Source organism: Melanaphis sacchari, unplaced genomic scaffold (genome assembly GCF_002803265.2).
Source record: "Melanaphis sacchari strain LSU unplaced genomic scaffold, SCAv2.0 Contig24_pilon_pilon, whole genome shotgun sequence".
In the NCBI taxonomy this organism is placed as follows: domain Eukaryota; kingdom Metazoa; phylum Arthropoda; class Insecta; order Hemiptera; family Aphididae; genus Melanaphis; species Melanaphis sacchari.
In genome coordinates this window covers 2,732,061-2,752,720 of record NW_020271125.1, presented here as the reverse complement: position 1 = coordinate 2,752,720, position 20,660 = coordinate 2,732,061, and the positions used below count along the sequence as shown (strand labels likewise).

The 20,660-nt window shown below is 27.8% G+C and overlaps 1 protein-coding gene across 3 annotated transcripts in view; it reads right to left on the bottom strand.

Moving 5' to 3' along the window:
• The window catches only part of LOC112594960 (putative inorganic phosphate cotransporter), a 71,355-nt gene that overhangs the window by 9,754 nt on the left and 40,941 nt on the right, over window positions 1–20,660 (bottom strand). For all 3 annotated transcript variants that reach the window (XM_025340004.1, XM_025340002.1, XM_025340003.1), the window contains 6 exons: window positions 10,176–10,366; window positions 8,759–9,004; window positions 7,440–7,527; window positions 6,214–6,440; window positions 2,159–2,308; window positions 1,807–1,939 (listed from right to left, as the gene is read on the bottom strand). In XM_025340004.1, coding sequence (XP_025195789.1) covers window positions 1,807–1,939; window positions 2,159–2,308; window positions 6,214–6,440; window positions 7,440–7,527; window positions 8,759–9,004; window positions 10,176–10,366 — 1,035 coding nt within the window. The remainder of the gene's footprint in view (window positions 1–1,806; window positions 1,940–2,158; window positions 2,309–6,213; window positions 6,441–7,439; window positions 7,528–8,758; window positions 9,005–10,175; window positions 10,367–20,660) is intronic.

Here is a 20,660-nt window from a genome sequence, read left to right as displayed (position 1 = left end):
GTATATGTGTGTGTGTGTGTACGAAAACAATTAAGAACTCTATTTATTTTTATTGTTTTGATATGGATTCCTTTTTTCGTTTGTTTTTACATAGCTAATATTTGTTTTCTACCACCGACCTTAAAACATTATAAATCATTGCGATAGTGTTACTTTTATCCCTAAAAACTACAATTAAATCCCACCGTGAAATTATATTATTTTCCTCCTAATAAATTAGCCAAGAACGAGAAAAGGTTTTTCTTTTTAATTTACAAAAATGTAAGTTCAAATCGTATTTATTTTTATGGAATAAAATTCACGATTGGTTTATATAAGTATAGTTAAATAAGTTAAAATAATTGTAACATCTGTTTGTTTTGAACCTTTTTTAATTTGGGCGTATATACCGTATATAAATGCGAGTCTTCGAATAGAAAAGTACTATTTATAGACGCATCGTTAGATAACTACAATATGTCACGGAATAACGATAATGATACCTTAAATGCATGACTATTTTTTTTACGAAACCACATTCGTCTACTAGAATATTGTATGCACGTACGCATATATGGTCGCGAGCCGAAATATTATCTCAAACTATTATACTTTCTTTATACAGGTAGGTCTGTACGAAAGTACATACACTTGTAATAATATAATATTATAGACAATACGGTAAATATTTATGGTGTATACAGTGATATACAGTATACAAGGAGGATTTGATTAAAATTTATCAATATTTTTAAACATATTATAATCACTTTAATAATCCGCAGTTAAAATAATTGTTTCTGATTAAAAAAAAAAAAAATAAATAAATGTTTATCGTCGACGCTCTTTAAATGGTATAACAATTTTAAGTGCTTAAAAATATTATCTCAAGTGTTTATCTTACAACTACAAAAATCATTATTTGAATAAACTTGTTATTAAAAGACGAAATAGGGGTGGCACATGCTTGAAGAATCACACTGTATATATACGAAAACGACGATAACAAAAATTAACATCGATTTTCAATTATTATATAATATTATTATATTTTATGTTTAATTTTTATAAATTTGTTATACATTTATTAGTAACCTAACCTAACGGCTAAAATCCATACAACGGACAACTGTATCATACGTTGTTAAATCATTAACGACAGTCAATTAGTTATTAATATTTCAAAATTTCTTTCTGGGTAAACATTTTTTATTCAAGCTTGTGAATTTTTTACCAACCTTGAAAATACATTAAATGCAAAGACGGTAGACTAACGTTCCTTGTTTCCCCTCGTAGCTACAATATTATATTTTTCCGTCTAAATATTTTCTATGTGCTTAACATGCAGAATGTATTGTATACGCTTGTATTATAATTTGATAAGTTCTAAGACTTCAAAGCTTTTAAAAAAGCTTGTTCTTCACAAAGTCTCCTCGATACGATCCGCACTTTACAAATATATTACAACTTTGAAAGGAAACTCTTTCCGAACGTTCACCTTATTGGTTTATTTATTTAGTGCAAAATCGTGTTGAAGGTCATAAAATATAATTCGCTACGAAAACTTGGCTGTTTAAACTAATGACTACCTATAGGAAATGTTGTACTATAAAATGTATCTACCCAATATACATTGTATATGCGTAATGTACATTACATCGAGATCCAAGACCAAAAAGATCAATATACTCAAACATTCCGCCTGCCATTTGCACATCAGTTCAATATCGCCTGTTATTATCACTATATGTACCTATTGCACCTATCGTTTTTATAACTGTAAGCCAGGTATTCGTGACGGGTAAAATTAATTATTGTAATTCTTACCGATAGAGTTGACGATTTTGCGCGTGAGAGTGTGCGAAAACTTTTCTGAGGAGATCATCATGTCGGCTATATGGCTGGCCACCATTGAGAACACCCACATGGCGAGGTACGGCAGTGACGAGTACGTTCCGTTCTATCAAATAACAAACGAATAGTAATGTTTATCGATTACTGGAAACGTAGAGTGCAGGTAAATGAATAAAAATGAAGATAATAAAATAAATATCCCACCCCCCCACTCTTTCCAGTGGTAATATAGTTTTAGTATCCTGTAATGTTTATAAATCATAATAGTGTATACACACAAACGTAAATAACATAATAAAATACTATTATAGTTTTATATACTTACAGCTTTTATATTGAAGTGCAACACTTGTTTCATGAAAGTCGGCAGCTCGGTCATGAGCGTTTCGTATCCGTAATTTTGACCCATGTGAGCGACCAATATGGCCCAGAACGGAGCCGACTTTAATATGCTTCTCCATGGCACAGGGGGAGACTAGAAAATAAAAACAAGGAGTTGTGAGAAACGAGATTGTGTTTCTAAAAGTTCCGCCGAACAATAACATATCTATTGAGTTTTACTCGTTCTTCGCGCACAAAACGGCCAAAACCCCATTGCCCAAGACGTTATTACGATTGCATATTATACGAAATACTATAATACCGTACACTTGCGCATGGCTATTATTGCGCGTAGTTGCTAAACAAGAATAGTATTGTTTTTATTTTTTTAAATAAGGTAAAATAAAACGATTCGAACTTCCGTGCATCATAATAATTTATTTTATATTACATTCAAAGTAGTACGAGTACCTACAGCCATATTTAATATGCACACGGGTTACCCATGAATGTATATTTTACATGTCCCAGTATTCAATAACAAACACTTTGGTATAATAACAGTATTACTTTTTTTAATTTGGTGTAGGCATAAATGTCTATACGATCAGTTATTTCTAGAGTAAATTATACAATATCCTTTTAGTGTGTACTCTTATTTGTATGTATTATACAAATTAATAGTTTAATTAACATTGTATATAACTTTGAATAATACATTTTCACATCAATGAATAAAGTCTCAACGATATATTTTATGTTAAACATTATGCATAATAATTACAAAGAAAAAAGACAAAATGTATTAAATGTAAATAAAATGATAATTATACAGACATTAAGACTCATGAGAGATGTTGAGAAGATAAATACGCTCAAAAGTAACTGTTTTTTTTTTTTTTTAACAATCATGTTTCTTTAAGGATGAAGCCTATAACATTTTTCATTAATGTTTTACTTTATTGAAAGTTATTATTGAAGTTATTTTTGACAACTATAGTAAAAATATTTTTGGTTGAATATAGCTTTCTTTTTTTAATTTCGTGCAGTTGCCATATTATTATAATCTGTTAAAGAAAATATTAAACATTTTTTTATGCAACTATATTTTTTAGTTTCATGTGTCTACACATAGTTTGCGATGACTAAAATAGTATTTATTTATTTTTTTTTTTTATTTAAATTTAACTTTTATTAATGTTATATAAAAAAAAAAATAAATAAAAAAAAATGTCTTCATGTCACGTATACTGGTAATGCGAGAAATCATACAAATCAATTATATAAATAATGGTAGATTAAAAGTTTTATTCAAATCCGTGAATTATAAATTATAATCAAATATTAAACTAATACAAAAAACGATGATTGCAAAAAAAAAAAAAAATATGAATAAAGAATTAGAAGAATTTAAAATAAGGTAACGAGCTTAATTGGGTAAAAAAATATTTAAGATTACATTTTATTTTATTCACGAATTCTGTTAAAAGATTCACTAGTTGAGGTTCCGCAACATCGAAATATGGTAAGTTTGGGAAATTAAATTGCAACCAAAGATAAAAATTTAACAATATAATAAAACTGCATTGGAGCTGAAAATGCAAGAAAAAATCATAACCCAAGAAAAACATAAACAATATCGTTATTTAGGACACTGATAAATTAAACCCTCTGTAGCTCACGCCCAAGTTGATAAGTTGATACCCGGGAGTATAAATAAATAATGAATGTAGGTATTTCCCTTACCGTCGGATCTGTCGGAGTGTTTATATAATGTATATATACCCAGTAAGTTATAGCGAGTAGAAAGCAAGTAAAGGAAATTTCTTACTTAAAACGTGATATCAAAAGTAATTTTTTGTTGGTGTAAGGGCTTATCATATTTTAAAAATGTATAACATTAAGTAAATTAAAATAAAACACTTGCGCATTGGATTCTTAAAGTTTAACAAAAAAAAAAAAATTGACAAATTTAGTTGAAGAAGGTTTTTATAATTTATTTGTATACAAACATTATATATAAAAAAACTTTAACGGATCAAGTAAATAAACTTGAATATTATAAACGGAATACATACACAATATATAATTTCCCACTAAACGTACCTCACTCATTTGTTTAAAAACACTTAACAATTTATCAATATTCAAAATAATAGAATTTTGCAGGTATATTTTTTTAATCAATTCAACATAATATAATGCCCTACGAATTTCCTTTCAACTCATCAAACTGCCAACGGTTGTTTTATTCCACGCAAAAATAATAATTATTATGATAGGTAATTTAATTAAAAATTATTTTCATAAAAACAAATTAGTATACCAATAGAGATAAATAAATTGTACAACTTGTGTGGAAAGGGATTCATCAATAAGGGATAATTAGTCATAACTCACTTAATTATAAACTGTAAATTTTGTTTTAATGTTGAATAAAGGTATTATTATTACGTAATGTTTCCGAATGTGTAAATTCCGAATAAGAGTTTCACCAAGAACGAGGGGTTATTAGTTTATAGGCTGAAATTTAATTCATTAGTTGGAATATCGAATTATATTGTTTAACCTTCATCAAAACATTGTCAATAATTAATACTAAATTTTAACAAAACAATAAATTAAAATCCAAACACGATTTTACTCAAAACGATATTTTAATAAACGAATGAATGCCAATTTCATAAATTTATAATATATTATTCGTTTCATATTTTTTTAAACATCTTATATTTTATGAAATTCAAGGAAATAAAACCAACTACTAAAAATATTATCAAAGCTTTAATAAGGCGATGGAAAAGTCGCAGAAACTGCCAATTACAAGACTTCCACTTCGAGGCATTCTTTATATTATAAGAATCCTAAATACCCTTCAACAATGGAGGCTAGTTTTATTAATTAACGTTATTGTAAGACTTAACATTTTGACAAATTATGACCAAGACGAGTATTTTATTTATGCGCACAGCACAAATGATAAGTGAAACGCAAAAAAAAAAAAAAAAACAAAACCATACAATACTCGTATAATCTACTTTGCGTAATATATTGAGTGAAATACGTTAATCTCCTGTCAAACTGAATACTGTTATAAAAGAAATTATATTCAACACTAAAAAGCTACGGTTTTTTGAAGCTCGATTATATTAAACGCATGATATTGGAAACGTCCATATCATTTATCCTTAACACGTCTCATATCGTTTAATACGTAATTTTTATGGATTTTGTGATTAGACGCAATTTAATTAGTTGTTTTGCCTGCAATTAAACTATAATTCTTCCCGTAAATTGGTTATTTTTAGAAATTTTTTAAAAAGTGATAAGATATTCGAGCCAAGAAAATATGGCAAGTGTAAACATCAATAAAAATGGTCAACGGAGAATTAATATTACCATCAAACTAATAATAATATGTGTTTATTCGAAAATAGTGTCGTATCAAATACGATATAAATCTCATAATCTAATAAATCATGAATAATAATAGCCAAATTGTGTGACAGCAGAATTTTATTGCCAATTAATATTAATAATATTATAATATAATGTATTTAACAAATTAAACGTATATTTTGCGTATTCGTGCATTATAATACCGTAACTAGGCACGACGACGACTATTTGTTCTATTTCGAAACGATCGCGATGCATGTTTTTTATCCATACACGATGCATAATATTTGAACAGAATACTATATTATATAGTATTAATTATAATATCGTGTTTTCGAGTAAATAATACCTACATAGAATTTTAATTAATTATTATTTACATGTCGGTTCTTGTGTTCAGCGTGTACGGTACCAACGCGGGTTTCATAAATATTCCACAACCACCCACGATGCTCACAATGCACGGGGGACGGGGGTGTAGGTGCGGCGCTTCAGAGGGTCAGTGTTTAAAACGAGGGTGTGTATGCTTGCAGTACTTTGTGATCTGTGTGTGCGTGTACGTGTGATGTATATTTTATCATTTAAAAACCAATAAATTCCGGTAGTTTAATTGTTATTACCGTTCTACCGCGCGCGCCAAAATAGTTGTAATACACTCACGGACACACCGGCAGCTCCCCAAACGGAACTAATAATGTATTTCCTCTCGTCATGCGGTATGGTGGGATGAGACTCGGGGTCCTCGTGTACGAGCCACAAAAATGCGACGGACCACAGGGTGCCGATAGCACCGAACACGTAGAATATTGACGGCCATCCACCGGCAAACCCGTATTCCGAAAGTACGCCACTCAGTGGCATGGAAATGACTGTGCCAAATTGCGCCCCTGTTAAGTAAAAAACAAAATTATTAAACGATTATGGTTTGATAATATTATTGGCTGAGGTTAGGATAATATTTTATTGTCGAATACTGAAATCGGTGTACTCGAATACCAAATCCGTTATATTTTATATATGATAAATTATATACAACGAGCACATTATATATTTAGTGATCCTGTGTTACGGTGTATTGGAATAATATTATAATGATATAATTGATCATAATATGATTAAAATATTTTGTTTAGACGTAACGTTCATTACGCTTGAAAATGTTCAGTAATCTATATGTGATTTCTTAAAACTCTAGATAAAAAAAAAAAATAAAATAAAAATGTCAGTACACATTTACCGAATATTAGCATTATACCTGTATGTTGTAATAACCTTTTGTGTTAAGTCATGGTCGTTTCGCAAAAAAAAAAAAACCCAAATATATAAAAATACTAGGTATATTAAATTAACCAAAACACGACGCATGTATCCGATATATAGTACTCGTATGTTAGTTGAATAAGTACAAGCATAACCATAAATTCAGGATTAAACAAACATGACTTAAATTGTATACGCTTAAATTAACAAGGATGACTCAGCAGGATATTGCAATGTGTCACTTTAATAAGTTTAACTCTTTTAGGGATTACGTTATAATTTTAATGTTCAAAAAAAAAAAAAAAAATTAAAACCCAAGAATAACGACCATATTATACTTGTAAAGGTACTACTACTAACGTTTGTATAAAGATCACCTACAAGTACCCATTGTTATTTCACGTGTTTAAAAAATGTAGTTATCTATGAATTATCATTGATGTATTTTTTTTTTTTTTTTTTTTTTTTGTATGAAGACGAAAAGAGAAAATAAACTATAAAATTGAATAATAATAATAATAATAATAGTAATAATAATAAAAATAGGATAGGGATAGGCTATGCACTCCAGTAGCATTTGGTTGTATAATTGTACCTAACTTGGTGGTATACGCATAGTAACTAACCTGCATAGACGAATGCTCCCATACGGCTCCTCTCGTTCGGAGGGATCCATTTAGCAAGCAGGGCGTGTGTACAAGGAACTATGGGACCCTGAAAAAACAAACAAGGCAAACAACCATTAGAGTCTTTATTAGATGTTTGAAAAATAAAACACGGTCTATAGTTAAAGAGTAGAGTAGGTAATATATATATATATATACACGGTCATTAATCCATTTTCCTAACCAAGCTAAATTTTTGTGCACACCATTTTCACGAAATCAACACCATGCACTATCGACGCACGATAGTTTGAAATTTAAGGGACGTTTGTTAATTTTAAGTTCAAAAAAACGTCAAAAGCAATAACTAGGTCACGTGTATTTCGTATAAACGAACGTCCACTAACTTGCAATTTGTCAACACCTTAGTAATCGAAAAATAAATTATTATTCGGTTTAATATCGGATGTTCGCATTCCGAAATAGTATACATAATAAATGTATATATAAGTGAGAATTGTAAGATATAGGGATATACTGTCGAAACTAGTTATTAATTAAAATAGAGAAACAATAAAATTTCAATGTGAATATTATTTCATACGTATTTTTATTGTTTTTCTGGTAAAAGAGCAAAAATATAAATTTGAAAATGGATACACAGGTGGGATAAAATATAAACACATGTTCCATGATTTCAATCATCCGGCGATGTTAGGGTAAAAGACTGGTTAAATTGATCACATTTCAATATTTAAAACCCCCATGGGAACCATTCAGAACATGTGCGCCATCTAGATCTTCTGCTAAATCCTACCCACATCAATATTATAGGTAATAGTGAAAAAAACCCAACTGACGCATATTGCATAAACAGTGAACACGTTAAACATATTTTCTATGGTTTGAATGTTTTCCATAATTTACAATATTTCGTATCTAATTTGGTAAAATAATACATTTTTTAAAGTTTTTAATATTTTACTTAACCAACAACTGATGTTAAACACTTGCTTACAGTCATTCTTGGGATTTTAAAAATACATGTACCTACTGTTCTACTCCTATATTTATTTGCATTTTTTTTTCAAAATTAAAAAAAAAAATTTAAAAAATCTCGATAAAAACACGAACATAGTTAATATTTATTGAGAAAAAATAATTAGGTGTAACTAACCAACAATATGATTTCACCTATTTTAACTTTTACAATGTCATATTATACTAAATGCATCGTCTACGTTCTGAATAGAATATTCTGAATGTAGATATTTTTATATAAATAATCTATTTTCGTAAGTAAAATACTACGTCATATAATATTATACAACGAAACTTACTTCTCCAAGGCCCTGAATGAAACGTATGGTGATCAGAGAAAATATGCCGAAGTTGGCAGATAACGGCACCAAAAAGCCGAACACCGAATTTATGAGCATGCCAACGCCAAGGAAATACTTGGCGCCATACTTCTTCGACAGTATCCCAAATGGTATTTGCGTTATAACGTAGCCGTAGAAGAATGAACTGAGCACATAGCCCTGTTGGGACGTGCTCCATAAGAATGATCCCTCGTTGGACATGTTCTGAAATAATACACAAATAATAAAGCATGCGTTAGTCAATGATTTCATAATAAAGCTATTAAAATCTTCGTATATTATTATAATATGCGTTATTAATTATTTTTTAATAGTGTTAATATAGATAAGCATAATTATACAAAATAAAAAAAAAGAAAGAATATGTGTATTTGTATGCAAAACAAAAATACTAATATAGCTTAAAATTGAGCTTAAGCTATTTTATATAATTTATAACATTATTACATATATAACATTATATTTGAATAAAAAAATTAGTTATTATCTAAATTCTAAGAACTTAGTTTTTTTTTTTAAAGTATTACTATAACAGTATACAGCAGTGGTGGATTTGAAAATAATGACATGTAGTTTATAACACTCTTAGACTTGTTTATGTAGTCTTTAGTGAATTATAGTTGCCTTATAAATATAAATCATCAAAAATGGTTTTATATTATATTGCGTATACATAGCACTGTAGCAGTTAACCCCTTTCCCTTAAATGAGCTTCATATCCACCACTGATGTATTGCAACTTCCTATTTAAGATTACGTACTTTCTTACACTCACAATACATACAAAACAATTTTAAGATGAATAAATAAGTCTTAAATTAATATAAAAATCATATTAATCTTTAATATGAAAATAATTGTGAAGTCCATTTGAGATTTATACTAGCCGTGTATATTTCAATATAAAACACAATTGTTTTCATAGTTCACAGTACAATTACCCACGAACATGAATGTGAAGTTAAAAATTAAAATTCTGTTCAAAAAATTATAATAATAATTTATCCGTCCAACAATTTACGAATGAATTACGAAAAGTTTTTATAGTACCCCCGCTACCGAACTTAAACAATTATAATTTTTCATTGGTAGAACTTTTTTTGACTTTTATTAAAAATTGTATAAGACTTTTTTTTTTATTACTCCAATCAATATTGCTGTTCCATCGTTAGTTCTACTGCAGCGTAGTTGTATTATAAATAAACATAATTTAAACGTATTTTACGTTCACTTTTCAACGGCGGATTTTTTAGCGACGTCAATAACAAGTTAAACATTTCTACTAAATGTTTGATCATTCTTTTTTTTTTTTTTTTTACGTCCGAAAAAAGTTAATTGTGGGCTCTATTATATTGTGTAGTGTCGGTATACTTACGTGTACGGTTGTGTTCGCGGCGGGTGTGTAGTAGCCCTCACATTCGTCGTCCGGAATGGTCGGGTCCCTTTCCAGTGCTGTCTGGTTGACCATGGCCACTATGGCTACTGACATGTTGGTCCTCATGATGTAGGCGTTGGCCATGCCGAGGAACAACATGAACGTAACGATGTGACGGGAACCAATCCATGCTGAAAACAAAATAATATATAAGCGTTAATTTGTGTATAGTATATGTGGCGTAGCGACATTAATTTATGATGAGATGGCGTAATGTAGAAGAATGTTTATAAACCCTTTATTTTAAATTAAATTCTAAATTTTTATTTGGAGAAGTAACGATTAAAATGACGAATACTATTGGCTATAAGACCTACTATTGTTGTAATAATTAACGTGTGTACTACACAAGCACCGAGTGAAATGTTTTTACTCATCCAACAGGCCGGATGATTCCAAGTCTAATGAAAATTTATGTAATAAAAATATAATAATATGAACTACCTTTTTAAAATGGTCGTAAAAATTACTATTTTATTATAAGCAAGACTCAAATGTTTACACTTCTGGTAATAAACAGGAGACTAGAGATCTAGTTTTATATTTATCTATACACACGAACACTAACTTCGTTAGAATAAAACGGTATGTCTGTATCGCACACATGAAATAAGTAGTAAGAAGAAAAATTTAAAATTTTTCGAGTAGAGATAAAAAGAAAATCATGAATGGAAAGTTGTAAATCAAGTGATTTCAACAAATATGAAGTGTGTAAATATATATAAAACTTTTTATCAACTTAGCAAACAAATAATTGTGACCCAGAAAATCAGATTTTTTTCTTTTTAATTAGGTCCTTTAAATAATTTTCATTGGTACGTTTCAATGCAGTTTTAATAATTTAATTATAACGGAAGAATAAACTGAGAATTTTCTTAATTATACACAATATTATAAGTTTACAGTAATTTTAAGAAATTTTCAACCATTATTGGTCACATCTTATCAATCGTCAGACTCCTACTTAAACTAATGATTTTATTCGCATGATATGTATCCATTTGGTATACAACTGTTTGCTTTTAACATACTTCAACTTTCAAGTCATTGATAAATAATTATCGATTATTCTTTAATAGAGATGGTTACATTTTTAATAAATATAATTACCTACGTAAAAATACATTAACTCGTTGCAGTTAATTAGTGTATGTTAATATTTATAACGTCTAAATTCAAAGCTATGGTCAATCGTTATCACTCAATACTTGGTAATCTTTTGTTGACTATATTATAAGTATTTTAATATTTCATTGAACATTATAGTATAAAAACAATGCAAATAATTGTCATTTAGTCGGTGAGCAATTTTGTTACATTGTTACAAGTATCCTTGGCAATAAAGAATAACGGCTTTACATTATAACTATTATGCGTTTTAATACATGGAATTACAATTAGATTTATCCTTTTTCTTAGTATCAATAATATTTGAATGGGATAATTTTTTGCCTCGAAGATTAAATCATCGACACGTAGAAATACGATCCTCCGTTCATTTGAATTTTGTTGTAGTTGTATCTATTACACCACTCAAAATAACGATCGTCGTTTTAACATGGTCAATTTTCAAAATATTTAGTTACACGTACACCTAAAATTAATACATAATATCACCCACCGCATCACCATTAGGCTTAATGGTGTAGATTATTATATTTATTACTTCTGTTATAAAATCTGGACGTATAATATGTGGGCCGTTCGAGAATTAGTGTTACTCTGTTTATGCGTGTTTGTACATCAATATAGCATCAAAGCAATCAATTGAAATAGCAAATTAACATTCTAGGCATGGAACTAATTGATTATAGTAATTAATTGTGTAGACTATGCATCAAAGGCACGTGCATTATTATCAGTCAACTAAAACCAATATAAATTGTCAATTATCTGGTTAATATTTTCCTACGTAAATATGATACAAATTATTACACATAATTTATTATTTACAAAAGTAGTGTACCGGGCTTTGTACTTATAATTTAATACTATTAAGATGTTATTTTTTTTTTTTCCAATCGTTCTCGGCCTGTATTTTTTATTTTTACTTAAACAACGCCAATTGTTCTTCTATAACTATACACTTAAAATTGTTTAAGAAATGTTAAGGTACTGGAAGAGATAAGTCGTGTAATGAATTGTCTGGCTAAATGTACTGAAATTAATTTTATTCCGGTCTACCGAAATATTTGGCCGAAGCTCAAAAATGTAATCTGCTCAATGCGGTATACGTGGGATAATAAATCGAAATTTATCTATTTTTTTTTTTTTTTTTTTACTTCAAGGAGCACAAAATAGAAAGAAAATCGATGTCTAGATCCATCAAACATCTTTTTGCATTTGTCTGTTTTCTTATTATACTGAATCATATTTCAACAACTACTTCAACTAAACATAGTAGTACACTATAATTTAACTTAAAAAAAAAATACATTTCATATTAATAGAAATATCATTTGGCAGCATTATGATTAAAATGTTCCATAATAATATATTTGTTAAGAAGATGCCACACCTGCATATGTTACCTCTGTCTAGCAAACATACAACACAGCAAATTATTGTTCAGCAGAATCCATTTTATGTTGTTAGCTTTAATTTATAGTAAAATTACTATCATCATAGGCTTTTATTGATATTTTAATTTTGAACTGAATTATAGCAATGTAAAATATAAAACTTTAAAATGCTCATAACTTACTTTTAAATTATAATATTAATAAAAGCTTATATGGTGGACTAGATAAAATTCTAACGTTTAAGTTTGATAATAGGTAAATTTCTCTAACATTAAATCTTCTAACAACATAAAATGGATTTTTCTGAACGAACATTTTACATGTTGTATGTATACAAGACAGAAATAATGCATGCGGGCGTGGCGTCCTCTTAACACGAACGGCTGGTAATGTTTACAAAACAACCAAACGACTAACGATAATACAATAGGTACCAATCATATATACCATACATACCTACTGAATATTATATGCAGTACTAACTAATTACGCTTCGACGATTTCAAATATATAATTAACGTAATAAAATAGTTTTAGAACCAGGGAGAATTGTAAATAAGATTATAAATGTATACTAACTAGCGACAACATACCGTAAATGTATTACAAATGTGTCATTATTATTTAAGTTTAAGACGATACTTGTTTAGTCAAGTTGAACGTTGCAGATATTGTCATCGAAATAAATATAAATATTACTATTAACCCGATCTGGCCAATTTATATTATAATTAAATTATATTCGACCGTTCATTTCGTTATCGACTGGCGTAATATAATATTTTATGGATACGTACAACAAATTACAATATACTATATATACTGTACATTATATATTATATACACGTAATCGCATGCACAAACGGAATTAAAACGATTTTGTGGTATATATTATTATTATTATTATTAATATTATGGCTGTTGTATGCATCTACCGGATGTTGACGGATATCCGTTATTAATTACAGTTGCAGCGTGGAAATATATGAAGCGGATGTGCGGTTTTCGCGTTTCTAGAACCCGGAATACATACAACCCGAGTCCCGGATTGAGAACCCAGTATTAGGTCCTGACCTAGACATTACTCTAAATGAGGTAAATAAGTCTACATGATCCCAATCGATGGCTGACTATTTCAATCATGTACTATAACATATATAATTAAAAAAAAAATTAATTCGGATATACGATTAAATGGGTTATTACCTATTGGGACAATTGTGTTTTAAACTTGAGAGAAAATATTATTAATTAATAAATTTTTACTGAATTAAAACTATTCGAAATTAGTAGAAAGTTTGTTAAAAATAAATGGTTAGTTACATCACAAGAAATTTAAAAACTTGATTTTTTTTAATGTAAAATTGGCCATATTTTAATTTATAAGTGTAATCATTTTTTTAACACCACGAAAATAAATTTCTAAGAACAAAACATAATTATTGTAAAATTAATATAAGTGGATAAATACTTTAAAAGAAAAAAAAAATCAAATCATCTTGCGATTATTATTAATAATATGGTAATCTATGGTAAAATAACGTTTAATTATGATGTCCACGCAGCGATACCCTAAACCATTGAACTAACGACCATATTATACATATTATACATAATAGCCCACTTCTTCCGTATTATCGCTTACCATTCCTTTAATCCTGGATTAGAAACGATCAATTGGATGGCAGTCGATCGATAATGTATTACATATTACGGAACAATAATCGTGGCGATTGAGTGCGTAAACTATAATATTATATTATACGCATGGTCGTATATCATTAAAGCATTATTATTACTGTAGAAAGTCGAAAAGCCGAAAAGCCAACGACGATTATGCTCAACGGCGGCAATATCGAATGCATATAATAATACATTCTAACGGGACGATATTATATACGTACCCACACCGGAACCGGGATGTGTTCGGGAATCAAAAACCCTTTTGGTCTTTGCGTGACGGAGACATGACGACCGAGACGCGGTTCGTACGCGGGTTAACGACGATATCATCGCACGCGCCATGTCTCTGCAAGCGTGTGTTCCCCGCTTTGGCGACGTTCGATTAGGGATAAAAAAAAAAAAATGTGGCGGCATGCTGTTATCGCAAGACTCGTATAAAAATATGCGCGTCGCAGACCTTGCAGATGTAATAACAAACAATACTATAAAATAAGTACAGATATACACAATACATTATATCGTATGGCGTCTATATTATAATAGTGTATGTATGTAATAATAATAGCGTTGTAAATTTGAAACATTACAATCGAGATAAAAACGTTGCAGCCGTGCGCAGACAACGCACAGTATTGTAGTAAAACATTATTTACTATATCGTTATTATAAGTACCTATACCGTATAATATAATATAGTAAGGTTCAAACCTATTGTAACCAATGACTATTGAAGCCCAATAGTTTAAAGTTTAAGATTAACAAGAAATAAATAAAAAAAGTAGTACATATTATTGTTATAGTTTACATGATCTTATTCGTTTTTTTTTTTTTTTTTTTTGTTATGGACATGACCTTTGACGAAACCGTGAGTAAATATTATATTATATATCATTACGCAGTAGAAGTTCAAATCCCGAAACAACGCTTCATTTTTTATTTAATATCGAGCTGAGGCTCAATTAATAACTTTCTACGAAATAATTTAAAATCGAATTACATCACTGCTTAAAAATAAATATTCATCCCAACGGATTAAGTCGGGAAACTAAATAAGTAATAACCTCCCACAATAATTAATAACTCACGCGGAACTTAATTGATTTCATTTTTACTCAAATGAAGATTCAATATTTAATAACCATTATATTTTACCTTCGCTTATTTCAATAACTATTAATGAAATGAAATGAAAACGGTTTAATAAGTATTTTGTAATAAAAAATAATAATTAAAAAATAATTCACAAAATTGTATTCTACAAGTATAAGTATGAGAAAAAATTGTTATATATAGCACAATCAACGCAAAATCAAACATTTTAAGTTTTATAAATTGCCAATAGTTATGTTATATAGATAAAAACAATATGAAGAATAACTATGATTAAGTTATTTTATTTGAATACAAATAATCCAATACTCTATAAAGTAGAGTCTACACGAAGACTGGGTTCCGGCATCATGTTGACTACAAATTATTGAGCAGCGCAAAAATGGACATGTGCGAGAGAAGGAAATACAATTTAAGTTTTATTGTGGATAATTCAAGTTGAATTTAGTGATTTTATTTTGCATCAATATCAGAGAGTGTTTCTAAATTAAATAAATATACTTTTTTGTAATATAATAAATAGTTTGGTTTAAATGAATACCAATACCAATAATAATAATATAGTACTGCTTACGCATGCACACGTGAATAATATTGACTTGGATGTGTACTACTACAATAATGTATTAAAAAATTTTATTAACCAAGTTTGTTGTTTTTATTTTCATCCTATAAAAATATTTATCATTGTGTAAATATACACTATATATATATTATGTATATTGTATTTATGTATTATTTTACTGTCCTTCAATTATTAATACAATTTTACTTCTTAGATAAATGTAAACATGCACTATCATTATATTTTATAAATGTAATTGAAATTAATTTCCGTAAATAAAGAAATTATTATTATTGTTACATAATAAATTAGTATTTTTTATGTATTATCCAGTAAATAATCAGATACCCACTGCCATGCATTTCAATCGACTTTGTCTAATAATTACCTATAATTATTTTTATCTATACGTCACATTAAAATATTCTCTATATAGCTGTAAAACAGAGCTAGAAAATCTAATAAGTTAATTGCAACGCGATAAATCGACGAGATGCATCCATTACACAGCGTCAGACTGAAGAGGACAAAACATTAATTTATTGTTACTTTTCCTTATTGTAACGTCATCGTTTTTGTAAAAAATCCAATACTAAATAATTTTTATATGGGTTTTCACTAACGGACGTATCACTGCAGTGAGAAATCAACTTTTAACAGCGAGGTCGGCAGAGGTTTAAGTAACTAAGTAACCACGCCACCACTACCACTCGAGAAAAAAAACTATACATGTTTAAAACATGAAAATTTCCTTTATTTTACTACGCCATGTCTACAGGGTTTTTTTTTTTTTTTGCCGCCGATCGAAACACAAAATTAAAGCAAAACTATAATTTATTCTCTATTGTGGTTTTTTTTTTTTTTTAATTTATTTATTCATTTGCAATATTAGTAACCAGTACCAACTACGCGCAGGTCATAACAGATTAAGTTCCTTTGCGCTTGATGTAAAAAAAAAAAAATGTCAACTAATTACAAAGATGTACTATGAAAATAATCTGTATTTTCGTCGATGGTTCAAAAAAAAAAAAAAATAAAAAAAATACGCGAACTAGAATTTTGTCATAAAGTGAAACTATGGCAAGCCAACCGAATATTTGCGGTATACAAAACAAATATGCGCCACCGTGAATTTTTTAGGTTTACCGCGAACCGTCTGGTAAGAAGTAGTTATATTATTTTTTTTTTTTTTTTTAATGAAAACTTTGCTCCCACCGCGAAGGCTAATGAAGTTTTTTTACGACATCATTCATTTTTAATTTAATTTCAGTTTTTTTTTTTTTTTTCATTCAGTATACAATATTTACTTACATATTGTCGCATTTTTATCGGCTTTTATCGTTCCATACGTTGATTTTCCAATTAATTTTATGGGAATTTAATATTCAACGCCATACTTTAGCTCAACATATTTTTTAAACATTAATCCATGAAGAATGATAGCAAGACTACTGTCTATAATTAATGTTTTTTTTTTCTGTACAGTTATTCATTAATCAACCCAGCAACGAAACATATACCATATAATACCCATATTTTTAATTTATGAATAATTTGTGGTAGTAACAACATATTTTGGATAATAATTGTACACATTATATTAAAGAAAGTAACAACACACGATAAAAAAAAATAAAAAAAAAAGGTTTATCATATTATATAATGTACATTGAGTACATTTTTTTCATTACTTGTGATAATAAATATTCAGTATAATTATAATACAACCACGATTAGAAAAAGTTTACTTTAAAGTTGAAATATCAATTATTTGATCTCAAATCTTTTATATTAATTATAATGAAATTTTTTCAGCTATTCAATATGTTCATATTATGTAATTAGGTATCTTTTATTTGTTTGATAAATTTACACATGCTAGCAAAGATTTCTTATTTCGTATTTTTTTTTCTTATAATATTAATTATGTCCACTTAAATTGCAATAAAGGTTAATTGAAGTGCATTTATCAATTATGTTAGATTATTGTAGCACTTATTTGATTTATGGTAATTTACAATTAAAAAAGGATTTAATAATTATTGCTAAAACACTTACACGTGATTTTAAATATTATCATACAAAAATAATTTATAATCTCGGATTTTTAAAAATAACTATCGGAATGTCGTTTTCCTGGCAATTTAAGTATATCTTACGTTATCCATTTTGAGGAAAAGAAAGTGATTTATTTTAAATTTGAATACGTTGCTTATTTTTTTGCTGTAACTGACCAATTATTTTTTTTAAGATTCAACTACCATCCTATGCCACCAGTATATATTTTTATTCAAATCAAAGACCATTTACACTACGCGTGTAAATTTATGACATAATAGAATACGTTTTTAACGTTTTTACATGCCTGCGATAGCATATAATTTATAACCAATGTCGAATACTTCACCGAGTATCATCAAAACAGATAGTTCTTAGGAAATGATACACTTAAAATTCAATTAGATATATTGTACACGAAATCACAACACACGTATTAAGTTGGGTAAATGAAATGATAAAATATGTCGCACAAAAAAGAACCTTTTTATACTAAAAATCCCGTTGGCTGACGCGCTTAGAACTTTTTCATCAAAATCCGAAAAAGATAGAATTTTTGTTTTCACAAAGATTTATTTTTGAAAAAAAAACGTTTCTATAAAACATTATTTGATTATAAATATTGATTTAATTTTAATATGAAAACATAACAATCATATATGTAAGCTAAAGTAAGGAAACTTAATAATCATTATATTATATTGATATAACACATTTACGTATTTACGTTACATTAAAATATTTTAAAGAGTCATATAAAATTAAAATAATGTATAAACCAAATATTACATTTTAATTAAAAAAAAATCACATTCATGATCATAGATTCATCTTTAGAAATTTAACTATATTAAATAGTCGACTTATTTATTATTAAAGGTTAATAGATAGTTTAATCTCATCTAATATTAGTTTTATATTATATTTTAAAATATCTTGATGTAGTTAGTATTTCCGTTACCAACGATTATCGCTATATAATTGTACAGTAGTTGATATTATTTTCAAATTTCGAAGTGTTATTTAATTTTTTATTATTATGTATTATATTATCTAAAAATTAAAACCACCTGTTTTCAAACTTTGATTTTTATGTAAATGAGAATATTGTGCCTTTTTCGATATTATTTTGGTAAAAAAGATTAACACCCTACCAAAAGTGTACCTTTTTTTCCTTTTTTCCTTCAAATAAAATATTGAATGGTTCTATGTTTTTGCCGAAATTGATTGTTTTCATATTTCATTTCTTTACCATATTAAATACTTGCACTATAATTTTTTCTTTAATTTTACACAATGTCCGTTTTGAATTTTGAAAAAATTGTTCAGAAAATGGTAACGTTAAAATTAAGTTCCAATAAAAATAAAATGGGTACAACATGTTTGCGCATCGATTACTTTTTAATTAATTAAATCATAACACGATTGCGCACATAACATGTGAATAAACTATACATAATTAATACACAAAATAACACACATATAAGTAACGATAAAAAAAAAGATAAAATAAACAATTTAATGCATGTATTAATGGTATAAAAAATGTTTTATGGAGAGGGCGAAGCATACTTTTTGTTGAAATAAAACATAATTGATTGCAATGGTTTCCAAATGTATTGTTGTATCACAGTAAGAACCTATATGAGATAACCAGATAAGTAATGATAAAACTCCAATTTTCATTTAGATTTCCAAATTCAAAAAAATCCAGAATTTTAAATAATTTTATAGATTTGTTGTTATCACACGCAATGTATGTATTTGTTCAACATATTTTAGCTCGGTAATTAATTTACCGACTAACGATAGAACAAAATAAAGGTACACACCACACATAAATAGTGATTAGAGAACGAAACAAAAACTGTTGCCTTTGTTTATGAAAATTTTGAAACTTAGCACAATGTTTGTTGTTAATATAAATAATGTATCTGAGCATAATATATATACAAATACGTTTACATACATGCGGATAAACACGTGGAGCATAAACTAACAAAATCAATTTCAATAAAGCGTACATTGTCTTACCGTTATAAGCAAAACACTATAACATCAAAGTTGCAGCAAAAAACTATTTACTTTAAAATTGGCAATAATACAAAATACTTCCACTCAAATTTAAATCAATCGAAAACTTTTATATATAGTTTTAAATAAGTAACAAAGATACTAAATTATCATTACATGCAATGCATTTATTAAATTTAAAATAAAAAAAAAAAATTGTACCTAAACTATATATTTTGTTTAATCGTGTTTTTATATATGTATTTTTAGGCGTTAATTTAAATAAACATTATCTGATACTTTATTTAAAATGTATATAAACATATAGTTAATTTTATTATATTGTTAAATTTTAATATTTTAAAAACGATCAATACATTTTTTGAATAAAAAAAAAAAAAAGAGATAATTTATAAATTAATTTAAAAATCTACAAAATAGCATACCTGCATAAAGTTCATAATAAACATACAT